This window comes from Camelus ferus, chromosome 2 (genome assembly GCF_009834535.1).
Source record: "Camelus ferus isolate YT-003-E chromosome 2, BCGSAC_Cfer_1.0, whole genome shotgun sequence".
Lineage (NCBI taxonomy): Eukaryota > Metazoa > Chordata > Mammalia > Artiodactyla > Camelidae > Camelus > Camelus ferus.
This window is the reverse complement of record NC_045697.1, coordinates 15,101,880-15,121,497: the sequence shown is the minus strand read 5'-3', so window position 1 is coordinate 15,121,497 and position 19,618 is coordinate 15,101,880. Positions and strand designations below refer to the sequence as shown.

The 19,618-nt window shown below is 38.2% G+C and overlaps 1 protein-coding gene across 1 annotated transcript in view; it reads left to right on the top strand.

The window, feature by feature from the left end:
• Positions 1 to 1,479: 1,479 nt before the first annotated feature.
• KCNIP4 (potassium voltage-gated channel interacting protein 4) overlaps positions 1,480 to 19,618 on the top strand; it is an 813,618-nt gene continuing 795,479 nt past the window's right edge. Inside the window, exon 1 of the mRNA XM_032494781.1 lies at positions 1,480 to 2,376. Coding sequence (XP_032350672.1) covers positions 2,289 to 2,376 — 88 coding nt within the window. The 5' untranslated portion in view covers positions 1,480 to 2,288. The remainder of the gene's footprint in view (positions 2,377 to 19,618) is intronic.

Here is a 19,618-nt window from a genome sequence, read left to right as displayed (position 1 = left end):
CTTTCTTTCTGTTTCTTGAGGATGCCAAGCTCTTTTCCATCTTGGAGTGTTGGCACAAGCTTTTCACTCTGCCCGACATGCTCTTTCTCAGACATCTCATAGTTGATGGTTGGCTCCTTCTTGTAATTTATATCCCAGATTAACTGTCTTTTTAAGAAATCTTTTCACTAGCTGTTCAACCTGTTCATTTTCTATTCTATCAACCTGGTTTTAGTAGTCTCCATAGCACTTATTCAAAGTGATATTTTCTTATTTACTCTGCTAATTTATTGTTTTCAAATCCGAGACGTAGGCTCCAGGAACACAGGGGCTTTGCCTTTCTTGGTTACTGCTGTATCTCCAGGACCTGGAACCCTGAATGGAACACAACAAATGCTAAGTACATAATTTTTGCATAAATGAATGGAATTGCTGTGCTTAATGTCAGCTACATCATATCTTATTTTACTTTCCATCAAAGGAACAAAATGTCCTGTTACCTTTTTATAGACAAGAAAGTAGGGCTTTCAAATAATCAGTCCCAACTATTCTAGTGTATTTCTGCCTATTTTGAACTGAGTCAGAGTTGTCATCACTCACAGCAAATGCATGGGAGCAAGAACTTTAAAACATATATTGCTAACCTTTATGTATAAACCTTTTCTGTTTGTTTGTTTTAATCTCAGAGACTTTCAACTAAAGCTCTGAAAAATTCCTGGAAAGCATGCTCCATTATCCCATTCAGATGATTATACCAGTGAGTCTGGTGAGAATCTGGGAGGGTTAGAGAGAAGAGTGAGTTGCTGCTAAATCTGTTTGTCCACGATTCCAGGAGTGCTTCTTTCTTTATTGTAAAAGAACATCATTCCACGCATAGTGTTGTTGAGAAATATTCGTTCCAACCAGAATTGTTATAATTGTCAGAAAAAAAAAAAAGATCTGTCTAGGTATTTAAAATATGGAGGACGTACATCAATATATACTAAATCTCTGGGAGGTAATGTTTATATATATATGCAAAACAGGCAAAAACAAATACATAAACAAACACTCTGAATATAAATTAGAGGGAGACAAATCCTTGAAACTGCCCAAGGCACTCAAGAATGGAAAAAAATAAATAAATAAAATAAACCTAAAAGTGCACCTTCCGAGAAGGCAAGCCTGTATTTACCTAGCTTTTATAGCAACTGCCTACCTCTGTAACTCTGTCTTTAATAGAAAAGCACTTTGTGAGAATTGCAAACTCTCTCAGTTGTTCACTATTAACTTAAAATAAGTCAACTGGTAAGGAGCTACAGGTTGCACTTTGCCTTTTAGAAATACGAAGAAACTGAGGCAGCTCTTTCTCTTAGGATAATGCAGTTAAGTTAGTTTTGGAGCTCTGTTGCCTGGAGGCAAATTATAGGGGCTTAAGAGTTGTGGTTTTTCAGGCTACTGTATTTTAAAGGAGACAGTAATTTTTCCCCCCTACTTTCCAAACACCTGCGCCTGGACAGTGCAGAAAAACACAGCCAAATTTGGAGAACAGCTTATTTTCCACTTCTGTGCCCATGAAGTGGAATATATTTATCTGTGACAAAAGAGCATTGCCTGTGTTTGGTGGTAAATCTCCAGCTCTGTTTGTCTACAAGCAGGGTCCGCTTCTCAAATGAGCCTTTTCACCATTTAGGCTTCCTGAGTCTGATTAACACCACCAGGGAGTTGTCTGGTGTCTGACCTTGAACAGCATGCTTTCCTACTTGCCTTTTTTGGCAGTGGAGTGGGGAAATCATTTTGTGCAGCCTTGGCTCCTGAGATTCCTCCCCAGCAGGCTTGATTGCATTAGCAGGCTCCTTTTATTGGTATCCAAAAGGTTCCAGCCCCAGTGACCTGTCATCTGTCCCCTCACCTGCTTACATGCTGATTCATTGATGAGCTGGCATTGCAGGCCCCGCCTCCCTCTGAATGGTCTGTGAGGTTGAGATCGCTCCTGGAGAGGGATGCTGAGCTGAACCACAGTGGGTTACTACAAGTGTGAAGCAGCAGCCTATCTGTTGCCACAGAAGAACTTGGTGACCGTACCGAGCCGCAGCCCTTTCTCGGCACCCTGTTACTATTCTGTCTGTATCCGGCTTGTCTAGCTTTTTAAAGGAATTTCTGATTCAGGCACTAACAGCTAATTCCACAGGAGTTGTAAGGCAGCCTGTGACACAAACTGAGAAAGAACTTTCCCCTCAGAGACTGTCTTTTTTTTTTTTTTTTTTTTTTTTTTTTTTTTACTGGCAAAGACTTCTGGCTCTCCTCAGAGGAATACCTTGTTGCTTAAGATGAGTGGCTGTAGAAAACGGTGTAAACGTGAAATATTGAAATTTGCCCAGTACCTTCTCAGACTATTAACAGGTTCTCTTCATACAGGTAATGAATTTTTTTTTTAAATAGAGGCTGGTGGAGTATATAGTACCGAAGTTGAAATGGAATAGGAAAGGCTCACTATTTCTGTGTCGTGTTTATTTTTAATGTTGTCAATAAAATACAGTAGTGTGTGCTGAGATCCACGTTTCTAAAAATGTGTGCAGTGCAGCTGTAATTTGGGGAGAGAACTGGATTCTGTGGATGTATCTTTTATGTCTTTTTGGCAGTGCCGTTGTTAAATGTGCCTCAATCGAAGGAGGCAGTGTCTGCAGAGTAGAAAGATTTTTTAAAAATGCATGATTGTGTGAGGGTTTTTTTTCCCCTCTCTCCCGCTTGCTGCAGTTTGCTGGAAAATCACAAAGCTGTTCTTCCTGCAGGTATTTAGAAATTCTCTAGAACTCTTTGATCATTATAATCCATAGATTATTTCCGGTATTTGATTCTAGAACTTAACAGTGAAAGAGTTAAGAACATTTCTTTTGGATTTCTGAATTCCTTGCAGAATGTGAGCAAAATATGAAAACAGCTGAAGAGCATAATGTCCATGAGAGCTTTGATATTTGTTTCATTGCAGTGGATTTTAATGTTTAACAATTTGCATGATTGAAATAGAAACTCTATTTAAATCTAAGTGTTGATAGAAAGAAAATATTTTTAAGACGTTCCAAAATTATGAGGCTAAACCAGCAGTTTTGCTGCCCGTGAAATTCCTAGGCAATGCAGTCTTTAAGATAGTGACAGGTGGGACCAAAACTACTTTGACTCTGATAATAGGCATTTTTAATGGACTATCAAACTTCTGAGAGGCAAATCTTGGTTGATATAATACTACACTTTGATTCTGACCGACGAATTATTGATAGCTTTATTTTTTTCAACTTAAATTTGTCTTCTTCAATCTAAATTATGAGAAAGAAGAGTTAGAAGAGAAACCTCTACACTATGATGCAAGGTTGAGAGATGAATTTGAGGGACATTTTCTTTAGGAAGTAAACTCTTGATGGTGAAGAGCAGAACTGCATATATGATTATGTTGACAAGCAGATTAGGAAAAACAGCTTCAAGGGAATAACTGTAAAAATCAAATGATTTATTAGAGCATTATTAAGTATTAATAAAGACATTAATAGGACTGTTATCGGATGCTAATCTTTAAGCAGTGCAAATTGTGGTGGCTTTTGATGCTTTTAAGAATAATCATTGAGAATCCGTATCTGACTTTTGTTAACCTGGAGCTCCATTGTATTTTTCACCCAGTTTTTACACTTCTAAACTTAGTCCCAATATGACTTTGCTGTATCATGTCAATTGTGATCAATAATACCAGTATGATATTTGCATGAAACATTCAATTAAGGATGGTGTGTCATTTATAATATCATATTTTATTGGGCAACTCTCAGTAGATGATCTTTTATCTTGCTATGAAATTAGAGAAATATTTTTAAAAGAAAGCTTTCTATGAGGTTTCCATGGTAGTCTGTATTTTTCTCTTTAATAAGGCAATTTTAAGATTCTACCTATTTCTTACTGGATTTGGGTTCAGTGCTCTGCCCTTTTTTTTGCTCAGTCTATTTGTGTATAGGTTTCAGAAACTTCTGATTTCAAAGAATTTTATGGGGATGATAAACAGTTTCGAAGTCATAAACCATAAGCATTGACTCCAAAATGTGATGGTTTGCTAATAATGACTGCAAGATAATTTATAATATGAAATTTACGGAAAGCTAGGATAGCAGAAATATTTTAAGCCTTATTTAATGCATATTTAGAAATCAATATAGGTAGGATTCCTTCTTTTCATGTTGAACCACAGGAGAGAAAAATAAGGGCTTTGAGAAATAGGACAGAGTATTATAAAGTAGTAGATAGATTTATAACTTGGGAAATGTGATTACAGCAACTTGTTTCTTGTAAAAATTCTTTTCGGCTCAGTCTCTAATGCTAAATGTTGTAAAAATCCAGCCGGAATCTTTACAACTGCTCAAAATGCAACTTGGAAAAGCCAGCTTGTGCACTTACTAGGTGCTGTGATAGTATAGACTGTTCATATTGCAGAATCTAATGTAAATTCATTAGAGCACTTTCAAGTCCCTTAGCTAGTAATTAATGAAGAAGTAGGAAGCAGAGTTGAATTAGTTTAAAAAATTTGCTTTAAGGTTGGATATATGCAAGCAGCTGCTAATTGAATCCTGAACAATCAGCGTATGTCTTTGTAGTTATCAAAAATTTAAAACAATATGAATATGCCTTGGATGATGTTTTTTGTTTTATCATTTTACCAACAAGCCCTTTATCTTCACTTTTTCAATGAAACATGTGATCTAAGGAAATAGTGATTTTGTTTTACACTTGAAAACAAGTTATTTCTGAAACACATAATCTGTATGGCTGGCAGTTCCCTTTCATTTGATACCAGAATGCCCATGGCTTTACACAAACAGAAGATTTGAAGTGCAAAGAAATTTTCATGGGCACAAACTCCCCTTTGATGTGTCTTATTAGTGTTATCACACATTAGAGGAAAGCAGTTTTCTTTCCTGGGAGCTTTTCATACAAGTTTTGGCAATGACTAGGATTGCTTATAAATAAATAATTTAAAATCAGTGATTTTTCTAAAATAATCTTTATGTTTGAGAGTGCAAATTCAGTGGTAAAGATTTGTCCAGATAAAACAAGATACCTTCATTTTACCAGGAACTTTTTATATATTTTTCTCATGGCAAATCATTTTTCAAAGAGTGGATTTTACGAACACATATATTGGCCTTATGTATCATGAAAATATATCAGCATTTTAAAAGATTCTTTGGTAATAATAAACCTCAGAAATCCATATGCAAACATAATAAGTCAGTGGCAACCACGTGCAATATGTGGTGTCATGCGACACAGGATCAGTTATCCTAATTCCTTCTCAATTTGAGACCTACATCTTCTTGTGCCACATTCTATTCAAATCTAGATGGGGCTCATGGTAACCAATATATTCTTGTACATTTGAAACAATGGAGATGCTTTATGGGAATTGTAATATGACGTTAGTAGTATGAGACTTATTCTATTGATGGACAATTTGTGAACTATAGGAACTTACAGGACACGCTGTCGTATAAATCACTGACCCATTTAAAAGGCTCAAAGCTGTGACAGATACCAAATTTTAAACTGTTTCTTCTTTACGTGTGAAATTTAGTATTGGAATGTTTTGTGGTACTTTTTGAGAGGTTGTTTAGACATTTATCAATTCTCTGTTCATAGTTTTCTTGAAACATCAAGACCTGAACATTTTCCTGTTAGTCCCAAAACATATGTCTGAGGGGCTGTTGCCTGGAGCTCTGTTGCAGACTTCAAGACTGCAAGCCACAGGTGTGGCGAAGTTCAGCGCTCCACCTGGGAAACGGAAGCAATTCAAAGCAGAACATTCTGTTAAGCATTGAATTGGTGTTTAACTAGTGGGTTGGAGTACTTCAGATTTAATAAAATTGTATTATTAAAAGCATGACATTAGCATTCATCGTTTCATCGAGTAGAATTTTAGAGAGAGAGAGAGAGAGCGAGAGCATTTGTTTCCCAAATTTGCATTGAGTTAACTTCCAGTGTTATCAGTATTGAAGTGAGTGTAGATCAAGCCATTCACGAGCTGGTGATATAAAGATTTAGATATTTCTTTTTATGTTGCATTTTTAAAGTGTGAATAGAAAATAAAGGGGGATGCTTAGCAAAATAAGAGACTTAAGAAAGCCTGTTTCTCACGCCATGCAGTTCTTTTTTCTGCCTCTTCTTTCCCCCCTGATTACACATCCCACCACGTTTTCTATTCCCTCTGACATCCTCTTCTGTCCCTCATCTCTGCCACATCTAAATACAGGGCAGATACACCTCATGCAAAAGATGTGTTCCTGAAGACCTCACATCATTAAAAATCCACAAAACTCAGGTTTCATCCTAGCAAAAGATGACCAGAGTTTTTATTTCCCAGTTCACGTGGCCCTGCCATGTGAAATGGAATAAACAGTTTATCATCACTTGGCCTGCCAGCTCTGAAATGATGCTCTTCTTGATTACATTTTTATTTTTTAATTCATTCAGACTTGGCTGATAAAGGGAGATCGTATTTCTTACAGCACTGTGTAAAATGTGCATTATTGAAATGCGCATAAGATGCCACCAGGTTATGCTCAGTTTTCTTGTGCTTCTCCCGTTGAAACCTGCCCTCAGATAAGAGAGCAAAAGATGTTGTTTATTCTTGACTACCAAGGAATATGTAATTGCGTTGGTTTTCCCAGAAGAGTTTACATTTTAAACTTTCTCAGAAAAATGATTTTGGCCTCGATGAATGAACTTGACTTTGCATTCAGGAGTGAAGGGCTATTTTGAGAGATTCAGCATCTTGCCTAATCTCAGCTGCCAGTGCTGCCCAGTTTGGTTAGAGGGTCCCTAGGCTCACTGGGCAAAACACCCGTGTGTGTGGATTCCTGGTTGCCTCTTTCATTTCAGAAGAAAATCTGCACATTAATGTTTAATAGCCTTGTACTTTGTGTTCTTTACCACATAATTCATATATTAGGTGAACATGTAGGGCTTAAAGACTCTTCCAGAGAGGAGATTGTTTTGATCATTGTGAGAACTTCAAAGTAGTGGCAATCTGATATCATGTCTTCGTCATGTTAAACTCTTAAAACTCATTTCTTGACTGATTGACAAAATTAATCATGTGGTCTCGAAGGAAGAGCTAATATTCATTGGAGAGGCTGTGTTTGCCCCATTTGGTTAAGGTAATCAGCGATTTCTTAGCAGAAACTTCAACAGTTACACATCAGTGCTTCATTTAAATATGCAAAGAAATATTAACATTTCACCATACAGCACAGAGGTAGCGGAGGATATTATACATTGATTGCGATATGTATCAGTTATGTTCCTGGCAGGAAGGAGATCTCAGGAAAATCATTTAATAAAGGGACTGTACATGGGAAAGGGTAAGGAAATCAAGAGGAGGTAAGGTAAGGTCTAGTAACAGGAGAGCGCCGAAGGAGCCAGGGGTGAGAACCATTTCTGAAGCCTGGAGAGGGAACCTGTATGCAGAAGGCTGCTTGACAGGCAAGGTGGCCTTTAGTCCAGGGACACAGCCAACCCATGGGGACCTGACAAGAAGGAAGCTCAGGCAAAAAAAAAAAAAAAAAAAAAGGAAATTGCTGGCCTCTCCTTCCCAACCTCAGATTTTTTGCTAGTGTTTCCACACGCTGACCCTATCCTAGAAGCCAGTGGGAAAGCTACTCTAAGTAAGAGAAGGATGCTCATGACCCTATTTATTATTTTATATTCACCCCCTCCCACTCACAAGGCTTTCTTTGTTTAAAATTACTGGCGTTGGTCACAGTTGCTTGCCCTCAAAAGATACTGAAAGCGGCACAAGCAGGCTACTCATAGCCCTGGGGTGACTCCTAGGGCGCCTGTCATTCTACCCCATCTTTCAACATCGTTGTTTATCTTTTACTTTGACCACATAGCTTCTGTTCAGAATTTCTCTGTGATTCTTAAACTTTATAAGGAAAAGAAACCTACACCTTCAAACAAATGGACTCTGTTTTTGAGGCGATGTCACTGTCACATTAAATGGCACGTGGAAACAAGGTGATGCTTGTTGTAGAGGTAGGTGGCATTGCCACCCAGGATGATCTGGTTGTGGCCTGTGCTTGCTGAGTCTGGTGATGGACTGCTTTTGAAAAATTACATTTTCTCTTCAAGCTACTTTTTCCAACATTGGGATACAATGTGGTTTGGGGGGAAGGAGCCAGGATCGGAGGAGCTGCCCTTTACTTGTGGGAAAAAAGCAAAATCCATCTGGCCATGATTGAAATCAGCATTAATATATGTCTTTTGCAGTGTATGGCAAACAGTTTGACAAACAAACGAGTTTTGATCAAGTCTCTGCAAACCGTAGGTCTGTGCCTAACAGGTCTCCATTTCTTCTGCCTGACAGAGGTGCTGCCGTGCCATCAGAACATCTCAGGATGTTCTTCCCAGGGGGCTCATGTTCACTCTTTTTTTTTTCAAAAAGGTGAAAGGACTCTATAGCAGATCAACATATAATACTGGCTAAGGAGGGCTAACGAATTGTTATTTTCAGGGAGAATGAGTCGGAGAACTGAATGAGTGGCCGGGATGGGAGGAGGAGGACTGTGCCGAGTTTTGTGTGAAGGAGCAAACTTGTGAAAGGCGTTCCATCATTTGACATCCTTCTTTATGCGTCTCATGTCTGGCTCACTATCTAGCTCTGTTTTGCTTCCTGTAGTGTCCTTTCGTCACAGTCTTAATGCCCGTAATATAAATATATGACATTAAAAACAAAGGCAAACAATTCTGAGAATGTGTTCCAGGAGAGCTGCACTTTCTGCTCAGCCTCCAGCTATGCTTCCAGAGAGCAACGCCTTGCACAGAAAAAGAGTTAGGAGCCTTGTGTTGGAATTCTAGCTCTGTCCTTAATTCTACAATTGTGAAAATCACCCAGGCGCTCTGAGCAAAATGGGGGTTTTCTTCCACATATTTCTGTGCCTGGCAAACATTCAACAAATGAGTAACTTCTGTCATTATGACTGAGCTAATATCTGTAGGATGTTCTGGTTTTTTTTTTTTTTTTAAATACATTTTCCCTAAAGCTAATTGGATACCTAATCATTATATGCTTCCTGGTAATTAGGAATAGTTAGAAAGTAACATATATAAATGACTGCAATTTTCAAACTCTTTTGTCTTTTATTATGTTAGTTTTCAATAACAATAATTGCCATTTATTCATTGAACTAAAGTGTATTAAGTGGTTGTTAAAGGCTGAACTTGTGGTTTTGTAAGCTATTTCTTCATGATCCCTTCCTGCCCCACGTTCCTCTGCCTGGAGCAAATAAATGCAAAATAGTCAACTCAACAAGCCAACATGTGCTAAGTTTTCCAAAAGCAGAGGGTAGCTTTCTCTTGTGGTTTTAGCCAAAGAGAGGTGAGGACAATGGGCAACCCAGATGAGGCAATAAGCCTTTAAAATATGTGCCTCTGAAAAAAATTAGGGAGAGAGAATCTGGCAAGAGGGAAGGAAGGTGAGAACGTGGCTGGGAGAGAGAGGATCAGTGGGATTATTTGTAGGAGAAGGAAATTTTGCTAAAACGCTGAATTGCTGCAGAAACTACCAGCAAAGCCCACCAGAAGGTCCTGTTCCTTGTCCAGAAAAGTGCTTCTGTGGCTTACTGAGCAGTCACATAGTGACTGTTACAGTTAAGCACCTGTCTTCACTTTCTGATGTTCTTTTATTTCATTCCTTTTTGAACTCTCACACTCCAAGTTGCCTGTCTCCTATTGTTCAGCATTCAATTACTCATCAACTCTGTATTATTTAACAGATTCAGGTTTTAAGACTTGTATCTCAGATAGATCAGAATCTTCTAAGCGCATGAAAGTATTTAATTCTCCAGTTTTACCTAGCACAGTGTTTACTGTGTATCTGTTCAAAAATATAGATTTGTGGGAGGATATTATAAGTAAGGATCAGTTTCTTTCTCCATATAATTTAGTGTGTTCCTTTCTGACTCACGTTACCAGTCTTAGATTATACCGCTTGAGCATCCCATGGGGAAGCCATCCTAAGGTGCCAAATCTCGGGTGTGGCGAGACTAAGATATAAAACTAGATTAGTCAGAATCCAAGCTGTGTGTTTGTTTCACGACACAGTTCTCCCTCCTCAAACTCAGACTAAGTCTGAAGAGCTTGTGATAACTTTAATTCTCAGCTCAAACATCATTTTATGAAGCTGCTTGCTGACCATCCAATCCAAAATAGCCCCTCTCATAATGACTTTCTTTTAATCAGCTTTCTGAAATGTCTTTTATAGATAAGGTGGCCAAAACTGGGGCACTTTTGAGAGCTACAAGGAGGTAATCTTAATAATCACAGCAGAAATACAGGCATAAACCAAGACTGTCCCAGACATACTAAGATATATGGTCACCTTATCCACAGAAATTACCATGATCTGAAATAATTTAGTGGGGAGGGTATATAGCTCAGTGGTAGAGCACATGCTTAGCATGTGCAAGGTCCTGGGTTCAATCCCCAGCACCTCCATTAAAAAATAAATAAATGAACCAAATTACCCCCCCCCCCAAATTTGGAAAAATAATTTAGATTATTTATAGGTGTCTATAAAACTGGGATGTGAACTTCTTTTTAAGGATCATGTTTGTGTTGTTCATTATTGTACTCCAGTGTTTAGACCATGCCTAGTGCACAGTAAATGTTTACTAAGTAGTTATTGGATGTTTGACTAAATTGCACAGCAGTGCTTTTTAAGGGACAGAGCTACATCTCCTGCCTCTGTTTCACTACATGTCTCCCCCAAAGTCGGTAGCCTTGTGACTGTTTGCCTGTATCATTCCTTCTGATCTTGGCCGCGTCAGCTACTCACTGGTTCTAATCTCTGCTGTGGTTCTGCTGCTGTCTTATCTCTGCCCAGTACTTCTTCCCATTATAGAAACTGTGTAGATAATCCGGAGCCCTGGAAGTCTGAATTCTCTCTACTTGTGCACAGAGGAATTGTAACTATCCATTTTAAAATAGAGGTAGGTGTGGTATATTTTCTCATTTGTTTCAAAAGGCACATATCCGGTGAATGATTTACGTGTAAAGTTCTATGTGTTTGTATTTTCTCATTTTTCTACAATGAACATCATACATGTATAATGATTACATTTTCATGTTTTTAAAATGATAGTGTAGACAGGTATAGGTTCTTTCAGTCTTTAACTATGGTAAACCTTCTGGAAAAAGATACCACCTTGGCTGTACTGTAATTTTAAGTATGTATAATATATACAATCAGGATTTAAACTTGATATATCCGCAGTTTTCTTCCCCAGCTTGCATACCCCTTTGAGAAAGTTTTAAGTTCCCCTAGCTCAGTATTATCACCTTTACACTGGGAAGATTTCCATTTTGCAAGGTAACCAGGTTAGGATGAGAAGTTTAAAGCCTGCCAAAGAGTCATGTTCCTCTTCTATGATGCACCCTTAAAATACTGGAGCCTGTTTTATTACTTATATGTGAGTTCTCTAACCATTTTATAATTCTCTGAGCCAAACAAAAGTCAAAAGTCTTCAAAGAGCCATGAAGCCAGTTCTATAAACTGGCTTTTAGAATGTTAAAGATCAGGTTTTATGCTGTGTCTGCTAAAGATCCCCAAGGGAAACCAGACAGCCAACTGCTGGGCATATACCCAGATACATGCAAATGTGTCTTTCAGTGATGCCCTCCTCGCTCATGTCCAAGGAAAGGCATAGTCTGTGGTCTTGGAAGGTTGAGAAGCTTGTTCATCATCAAAATAGTGAAAATACACAGCATAACGACAATAATGAAAGCAAGGCTACGTAGATTATGTTATTTATATAAATAGTTGTGTTGGGTATGCCATTGTATCATAGACATGCAAAATCTCAATGGATCATAGCAATTATTTGGTCTGACTTCTTTATTTTCAGAAGAGAATATTGAAGACTGAGTTACTCAAGTGATTTTATCAAGATCATGAGAGGTGGTTAGTCCTATTACTAGTCCATTACGCTACCATTCCAGAAGACGTTGTTCTCACAACCTTACATTGTAGTAAGTGCCTGTGGTGGTGGCTTGGTCTGATAAAAATACCTGGTCTTGGCAGCCAAGAAGACCTGAACTTAAATCTTAGCACCATTGTATTTTAGCCAGTGACCTTGGGCAAGTTTACATTCTTCCCATACCTGTTTCTTCATCAGAAAAATTAACTGATCCCAATTAAATATTAAAAAATACTTTTTCAAGCCAGTATGTTTAATGATAGCAGTTGGGATCAGTACTCATTCGGGTAGTCCTAAGCCCTGTTTTGGGCACTGATAAATCAGTGCTAAGTGTAGCCAACACCATTCAGTTGTTTTGGAGTCCTCAGGAAAGGTCACAGTGTGTTCAGTTCATATCAATTTAAAATTTTCAAACAACAAATAGAATATGTAACTCAAAAATATCCTTCAAAAATGGTGAAATTTAAAATCTGTATACTTGAAGGATTGTACTTAATTATGCTTTAATGCTCTCTTATTAAAAAAAACCTTCTACCTAAAAATGTCATATTACTTATATATTGCTCCAATACGTGGAGCAAGGATATTTTTGCTAAAAATTTATGAGTCTAAAGCCCTTACATTTTTAAAAATCAATAGTTAAATAAAGGGTTTTTTTTTTTCCCCTCACCAAAGGATAAAGTTAATAACTGTTCTGTCTTACCTATTTCCTGGAGAACAAAGTATAATAGAATTAAACAACAACAATGCAAAGTAGAAATGATCTATTTCAGAAGTCAATATTAAGAACCTGCTAATTTCTTAAATTCTTTATGAAATATCATAGGAGATGAGAGGTATGCATAGATTAAAATCCTATCTTTAGGAAGGTCAGATTTATTTAATGTAATTCATTAATTTATGCTTTGAGACTTCAGTTATTACTGATAAAATATGCTCAACCTGGAGAAGTATTTTATTGTGAAATATGAATTTTAAAAATTTCAGTCATTATGTAAATTTGAAGAATACACAATGACTACATTCTCAAGAGTTTAGAATAAGAAAAGCATTCATTGGAAATATGAAGTCAGCCCATTCAAGCCTCTAAGAGTTTAGGTAAATTGTGTGTCTTTCTCTTTGTTTCATTTAATGTGATACTGAAGTTTTTATATCAAAGTAAGCTTTTTGTTTTCCTTTTTACTTGTGCAACTGTATGTTTCAGACCTTGACCTCTAGTAATAGACCCGTGTTTGAAACCTGGCTTCATCACTGATTAGCAGTATGACCTTGGGCAAGTCTGTGCCTCTCTTAGGCAGTGGTGGTAGTTGAGCTGGGTTTTAGTAGCTGTAGGTTTAGAGATGCTGCACTGGCAATCGAACCATCCAGAAAGAACACAGACACAGAGGAGGAGATGTGTAGAGGTAATGCATTGTTAGGTTCCATCTGTTTAGCAGGTATTTGTGGAGTACCTACCCTCTTGATAGGCACTGTTCTGGAGACATGGAGCACATCAGTAAGCAAAAGGTCACTGCACACATGCAGTGGGGGATTGGATAATCGTCATGCTAAGTTGGTTAATTAAGTAGTATGTTAGTGGCTGATAAGTGCTCTGGGTCAAATAGAACAGGGTACGTGGGTTTGGGAGGGCTTTGGGAGTTGGGGTATGTGTCAGCTTACTGGAGCTTCTATAACAAAATACCACAGATCTGATGCCTTAAACAACAAATTTATTTTCTCACAGCTCTGGAGGTTGGAAGGCGATAAGATCAAGGTGTTGGCACATTTGGTTTCTTTTGAGGATGCTCTCCTTGGCTTATAGATAGCCACCTTCTCACTGTGTCCTCACATGGCTGTTTTTGCTCTGTGAAGACATGCCTCTGAGATCTTCCCATGTGTCCAAATTTCCTCTTTTTATAAAGATACTAGTCAGACTGTATTAGGCACCCCACCACCACCACTGTAATGGCCTTGTTTAACTGGATCACCTCTTTGAAGACCTTATCTACAAATGCAGTCACGTTCTGAAGTGCTGGGGGCTAGGGTTCCAGTGTATCAATTTTAGGAGAACATAGCCAGCCCCTAACAGGTGGTTAAAATTTAAATAAAGGGATCATGATAGACTTCTTGAGAGAATTATGTTAGATCAAAGTCTTGATGCAAGCAAGAGGGTGAGGAAACATATGGGTAAACAAGTTCCAGACAGAGAGACCAGCCAGTGCAAAGACACCACCCCGCTCCAGGCAGGCTTGTGTTCAGTGTGTTCAGGGAACAGAAAACAGGTTAGTTAGCTGGAGCAGAGCAAAACCAAAGGGAGTCATTGGAGTCATGGGAGATAAAGGCAGAGAACAAAAAAGACCAGAATGTATAAGGCTTTATTAGGCCATGGTGAAGGCCTGAACATTTGCTCTGAGTGAAACTGAGAGCCGTTGCAAGGGTCTACGCAGGAGTTAAATGCAATCATGCTAATCACTGGCTGCTCTTTTGGGATGTACGGTAGAGTAGGAGTCTGCAAACTATAGCCCATGGACCAAGTCCAGCCCCTTGCCTGTTCTTGTATGGTCCATTAACTAAGAATTGTTTCTACATTGTCAAGTGATTGAAAAAACATCACAAGAAGAATAGTATTTCATGACCCAGGAAAACTAAATGAAATTCAAATTTAGTGTCCAAAATCTTGCTTATTCATCATGTGACACCTACGGCTGTTTTTGCTTTTCAACGGCAGAGCTGAGTAGTTGTCGGGGAAACTTCTAGGCCTGCAAAACCTAAGATGTTTACCATCTGAGCCTTCTGGAATAAGTCTCTGACCCCTGCAAGAGAGGGTTAGGGGCAGAAACAGGAGGGAAGTGGTCAGGGATGGAAACAGGGTGGCGGCTCCACTTAGGATTGTGGCAGTGGGGGCCACAGTGGGAGTTAGACAGCAGTGGAGCAGATTGTATGGGAGAAATGATTGGGAGTGTGGACTGGGGAGAATTTGTAGGGCTGGAGTGCACTGCAGTGAAACAGGGTATCCTGCAGGCCTCGGAACAGGGATGTGCCACCACTCCAGCAATGTTTTAGGAAGCCTGATTGGCAGGAGATGGTGACAGGGAACTGACTGCAATGCTAAAGTCAAGAGGGCCTGGTGGGTCTGGAAATGGAGAGACAAGGACAATAAAAAGGTAGATTCAAGTGCACACTGAACACATTGAGCAGCTTTTCCACTTTCTGTGCCAGAGAGGAACCTTCTGTGATAATATAGCAGTTTTCAAACAACTTTAAAAATAACCTGAAGTGCAAGAATACTAGTATTCTAATTATATGCACTTTGAGTTAAAATAGAGTTCTTCAACGGAATCAGGCCAGATGCCTTTTACAATTTAGGGCTTTGGGTGTGTGATATTGGAAATATGAAGACCATCAGTCATCCATGAGTGGCCCGAGGAACTCCCAATCTGGATTTCCAGCTGATTTGATTAGCATTTATTGGTCAAATGCAAAAATCTTTAACTTGGCATTTCTGTTCTGCTCTGTGAGCTACTTTTATAATCTATATCCTCAGCCTTAGTTTTAAAGTACTTCTATAGATATCCGTTATCTTTGCAAAGATACTTGAGTCATGTTTTTTCCAATATGTATTTTGGAAGACTGGTGGATGGAAAAGACATTTAACTCAATTTTATGATTTCCTTAAATCATCTCAATTGTTTACATTCACAGAGAATTTTGCTTTTTCCTTAAAAAATAACCCTTTTTTGTTATAAAGTGTGATTGCAGTATTAATTATATAATCATAGCTGGAATATTTAAAGAAATACTCAGTATCTCACATATCAGATCCCAAGTTATACAAGTTTGCTTGGTAACATGTATTTTCCAACTTTAAAACAGTCCTGTCTTTCCAAATGCAAGTGATCATAAGTAAGGCTAAAACGCAAAACACTCCAAATATAGGAAGGACAGAGTGGACTAAAATCTTATAAATCTTTAAGAAAGAAAGAGTCACATAGCATAAAATAGACCTCAGACTCAGAGATGATTTATTTATGTATGAAGGAGTACAACGCTCCTTGAATGAATATATTTCTGTTGACAGAGTCTTTCAGATATAGCTGTGTTCTGAATTCGGACCAGTTAAAAGAAGCATGAAATATCTCTGCTGCAATGAGGAGGGGAAAGCAGGATCTCTTGCTTATCTAAAAATAATCATGCTTTACCAAGAACAGAGAGGAGATTGAGTGTCCTCACTAAGATTTCCAATAGAAAAGTCATTTCTGGACAAGGTTTAAGGATAACTTATGATGTGACTTTGGAAATGCCACTCCTACATTTACAGACAGATAATTGAGTTAGGGAGATGATAAAACTCATTTTATATTCTCTGGCTTATCTTTGTTAAAAGGAGGATTCTTACTATGTCTCAGAAGTTCCCTAACTATGAGAACTAACAGCTGAAATTGTCACAAACGTTGATAATGAAAAGAGATGGTGAAGACAGTGAGCTCAGAGCCTAGAAATGAGAGGCATTGCCTTTTCAACCCACTCCTATCATTTTGCAAAGGAACCCAAGTCCTCAGGAGGCCTAGTTCATTGAGTGCCATGATGCTTGGCATGGTCATCTCAGTATATCTTTGTTCTTGGACTAGATTTACCTGACAATTTGGTGGCCATGCTCAGGCTAGAACCCAGTTCTCAGGCTAATAATGCCTTTCTCCTTCTGTGGAGTCCAGATTACAAGCCCTCCGGTGTGTGATGCTCACATTGGTAGAGGTAAGCTGACTTTATGTGACGCTCAAACTTGGCATTAAAGAGCAGTTGGATCCCATACTGAGGAAGTAGCCCTTTTATGTTTTCTTTTGGCCTTTTGATGGCATCAGTGGACGTCCTTCATTTACTGTAAATATATCTTTATCACCACACAATACCCTGTAACTGTCCAGTTTTGACACAAGAGCAAGACAAGAGGATAAATCTAAACTTTGAGAACATACCCTCATTTTGTTTAGAATGTATTTTTATGATTTTCTTCCATTTATGGCAAAATAATAAATGTTTATGAGAATCAAATTTGTATTTTAAAATACATTTATTTAACCAAAACTGATTTATTTTTAAAACATCAATGCAGAGGCTACACAGATATAATAGAACTTGTGAAGGAGGTGGTAGGTGGGACACAGATGCTGCATAACCCTGAGTGGGGTCCACAGACGACCGAGTTTCAGAGACATTTCTCTAGACCTGACCAAGGCTATCGTATCTGGAGATGCAAGTGGTACCGTATAGGATGGAAGCCCCTGGAATAAGAGCCAGAAGACATGTTCTAGTTTTTGATTTATTAGGTGGGGGTACTCAATCCAAGCTTCATTTCTCAAAGGAACGATAAAGAAGATTACATTTGGAAACAGCTAAGTGTACTGCGGCTCTAGCTCTAAAATAATTTGCAAAAGTGATAATACTGCTGTCTTTAAGATGTAATATTCAAAACAATTAAGGAACATTACCCACTCATCATAACCATTAGGGACTAAATTGCCCCAATAATCACAGTGCACTATTACTACTTCAAAGTTGCCTTTACTCAGAAGTATACAGATCAGTTTAACCTTCCAGAAAGCTCATTTGAATTAGATACAGAGAAAGCCCACACCCATGACCCTGTAGAAGAGGGAGAGAAGTGCCTGGGTTTGCAAACACAGACCCACGCACACATACACTGGTTCTTGCCTGCTCCGTGAACTTCCATGTCCGCCAGCGCCACGTTTCTGGTTTTTACTCTAAGAAAAGATTTAACAAAAAGCTGTTAAGCATTACATTAACTTTGCTGACAAGTCGTTACTATCCTTCATTCTAAATCTGATTTTTTGGTAGAATTTTTAATGCTAGAGTGTTTAAAAGATTGAGTCTGCAGATAGGACACAATTTTATCTTCATTTCTGCTTTCAAACAATCCCTGCAAGACATAAGAATATGCTGGTGTCTTTGAGTCTGAAAATGAGTTGGGATTTTTAAAACCATGTATAAAAGCATGTGTACAGTAATTTGTCAGTTAACTTCCATGAAAACTTCAACTAGTTCTTCAGTAACATTGACTACAAGTCAGTCAAGCAGAAATGATGGGCTAAATAATGATTAGATGGTGTTTAATACTTATGCTGAAATCAGCTGTTTAAAAATAAAACTAAAATTGGCTATTTACTTGGAATAACATAGGGATGTAGTTCATTACCCATTATCATTAGCTTGTTCAGTATGTACAGTTCATCAGTATTATACTAATTGCTAACTCAAGATTAGAATGATGGTTTTAAAGATAGTAAATTGAATGACACTTCTCAAATAGGAAATGTTTACATGTTTTAAAATTTTTTCCCGGATGTATAAGCTAAATTTTTAGAATGTAGGGTTTGGAATAAAGTCCAATTATATTGTTATATTAAATAGAGAGTTTTCTCTCTCTCTCTCTTTTTTTTTTTTTTGGATCTTCTGTTTTTAAAAAGATTCTTATTATTACAATCTATTTGAATTAACTTTATGTCATTATTAAGCACTGTATTTTATTTATATTTTTGATTATTAAAAATAAATTCTGTAACTATTACAATTTATTCAAGATTAAGCTAGTTGGTGTCAGAATGGAAGTTGGTAATCTTAATCAACTAAGGGAACCAAGAGGATTAAAGAAAATAAAGTGGAATAACATGCATTTCTGAGTCATATGAGTATATACTCAGTAATTGTGGCCATAGGCAGGCAGTTTAAACTCTGTTATTTCCTACTTCATAGACTGGTTTTATTTGTGGAAAGCATTTTACCACTTGAGAGGTGCTGTGTAAATGCTACTGGCCTCCAGTGATTCCCCACCTCAAGTCGTCCCCTCCCATCATGTACCAGGGTTGATCTGTGTGACCATTAAAATACAGAAGACATGATGGTATGTCACAAGATTAGGTTATAAAAGATACTGTGCCTTTCATTGACATCACTCTCAGGCTCTGTTGGATCACTCCGGGAAGCCAGTGGCCATGCAATGAGGCCAGTCTGTGGAAAAATACATGCGGTGAGGAGGTGAGGCCTCCTGTCGGTAACCATGTTAGTGCACCGTCGTGGAAGCAGGGCCTTTGGCTTCGTCAGAACTTCAAATGCCTGCAGCCCTATGTCTTGACTGCAACCTTGTGAAAGACCCTAGGCCAGAACCACCCAATGACTCTACTTCCAAACTCCTGACCCACTAGAAATTGCGCAATAAATGTTTACTGTTTTAATCCACTAAATTTAAGGGCAGTTCGTCACATAGTGATAGATAGCTGGGACATTGTTGTTGTCCCAAAAGTCACCTACCCCTCCCTCTAACCTTTAAAGGATCCTTGCGGTATAAGAACAAGACAGAAATAAATTACAAAACAAATGTACTTACCAACAAATATATGCTAGGCACTTAAAAACAAAACGTGTATTTAATATACACTGACCTTTTTTTTTCTCCTCAAGTGATAAGTAAAATGTGATCAGAAGGTTACGGACTTCTGGTTAAAGTCCCCAGCAGTTCTAGGAATGGGTGCTTTCAGTCTTCTTCTCAAGGGAGGAAACCACAATTGGCAGAGGTTAAGGAGGGATCACAGGGCAGATGTGCTACAGAGAAAGTGTCTTAAATCAGATCTCTCGTATCGTATCCCTGCTTTGCATGC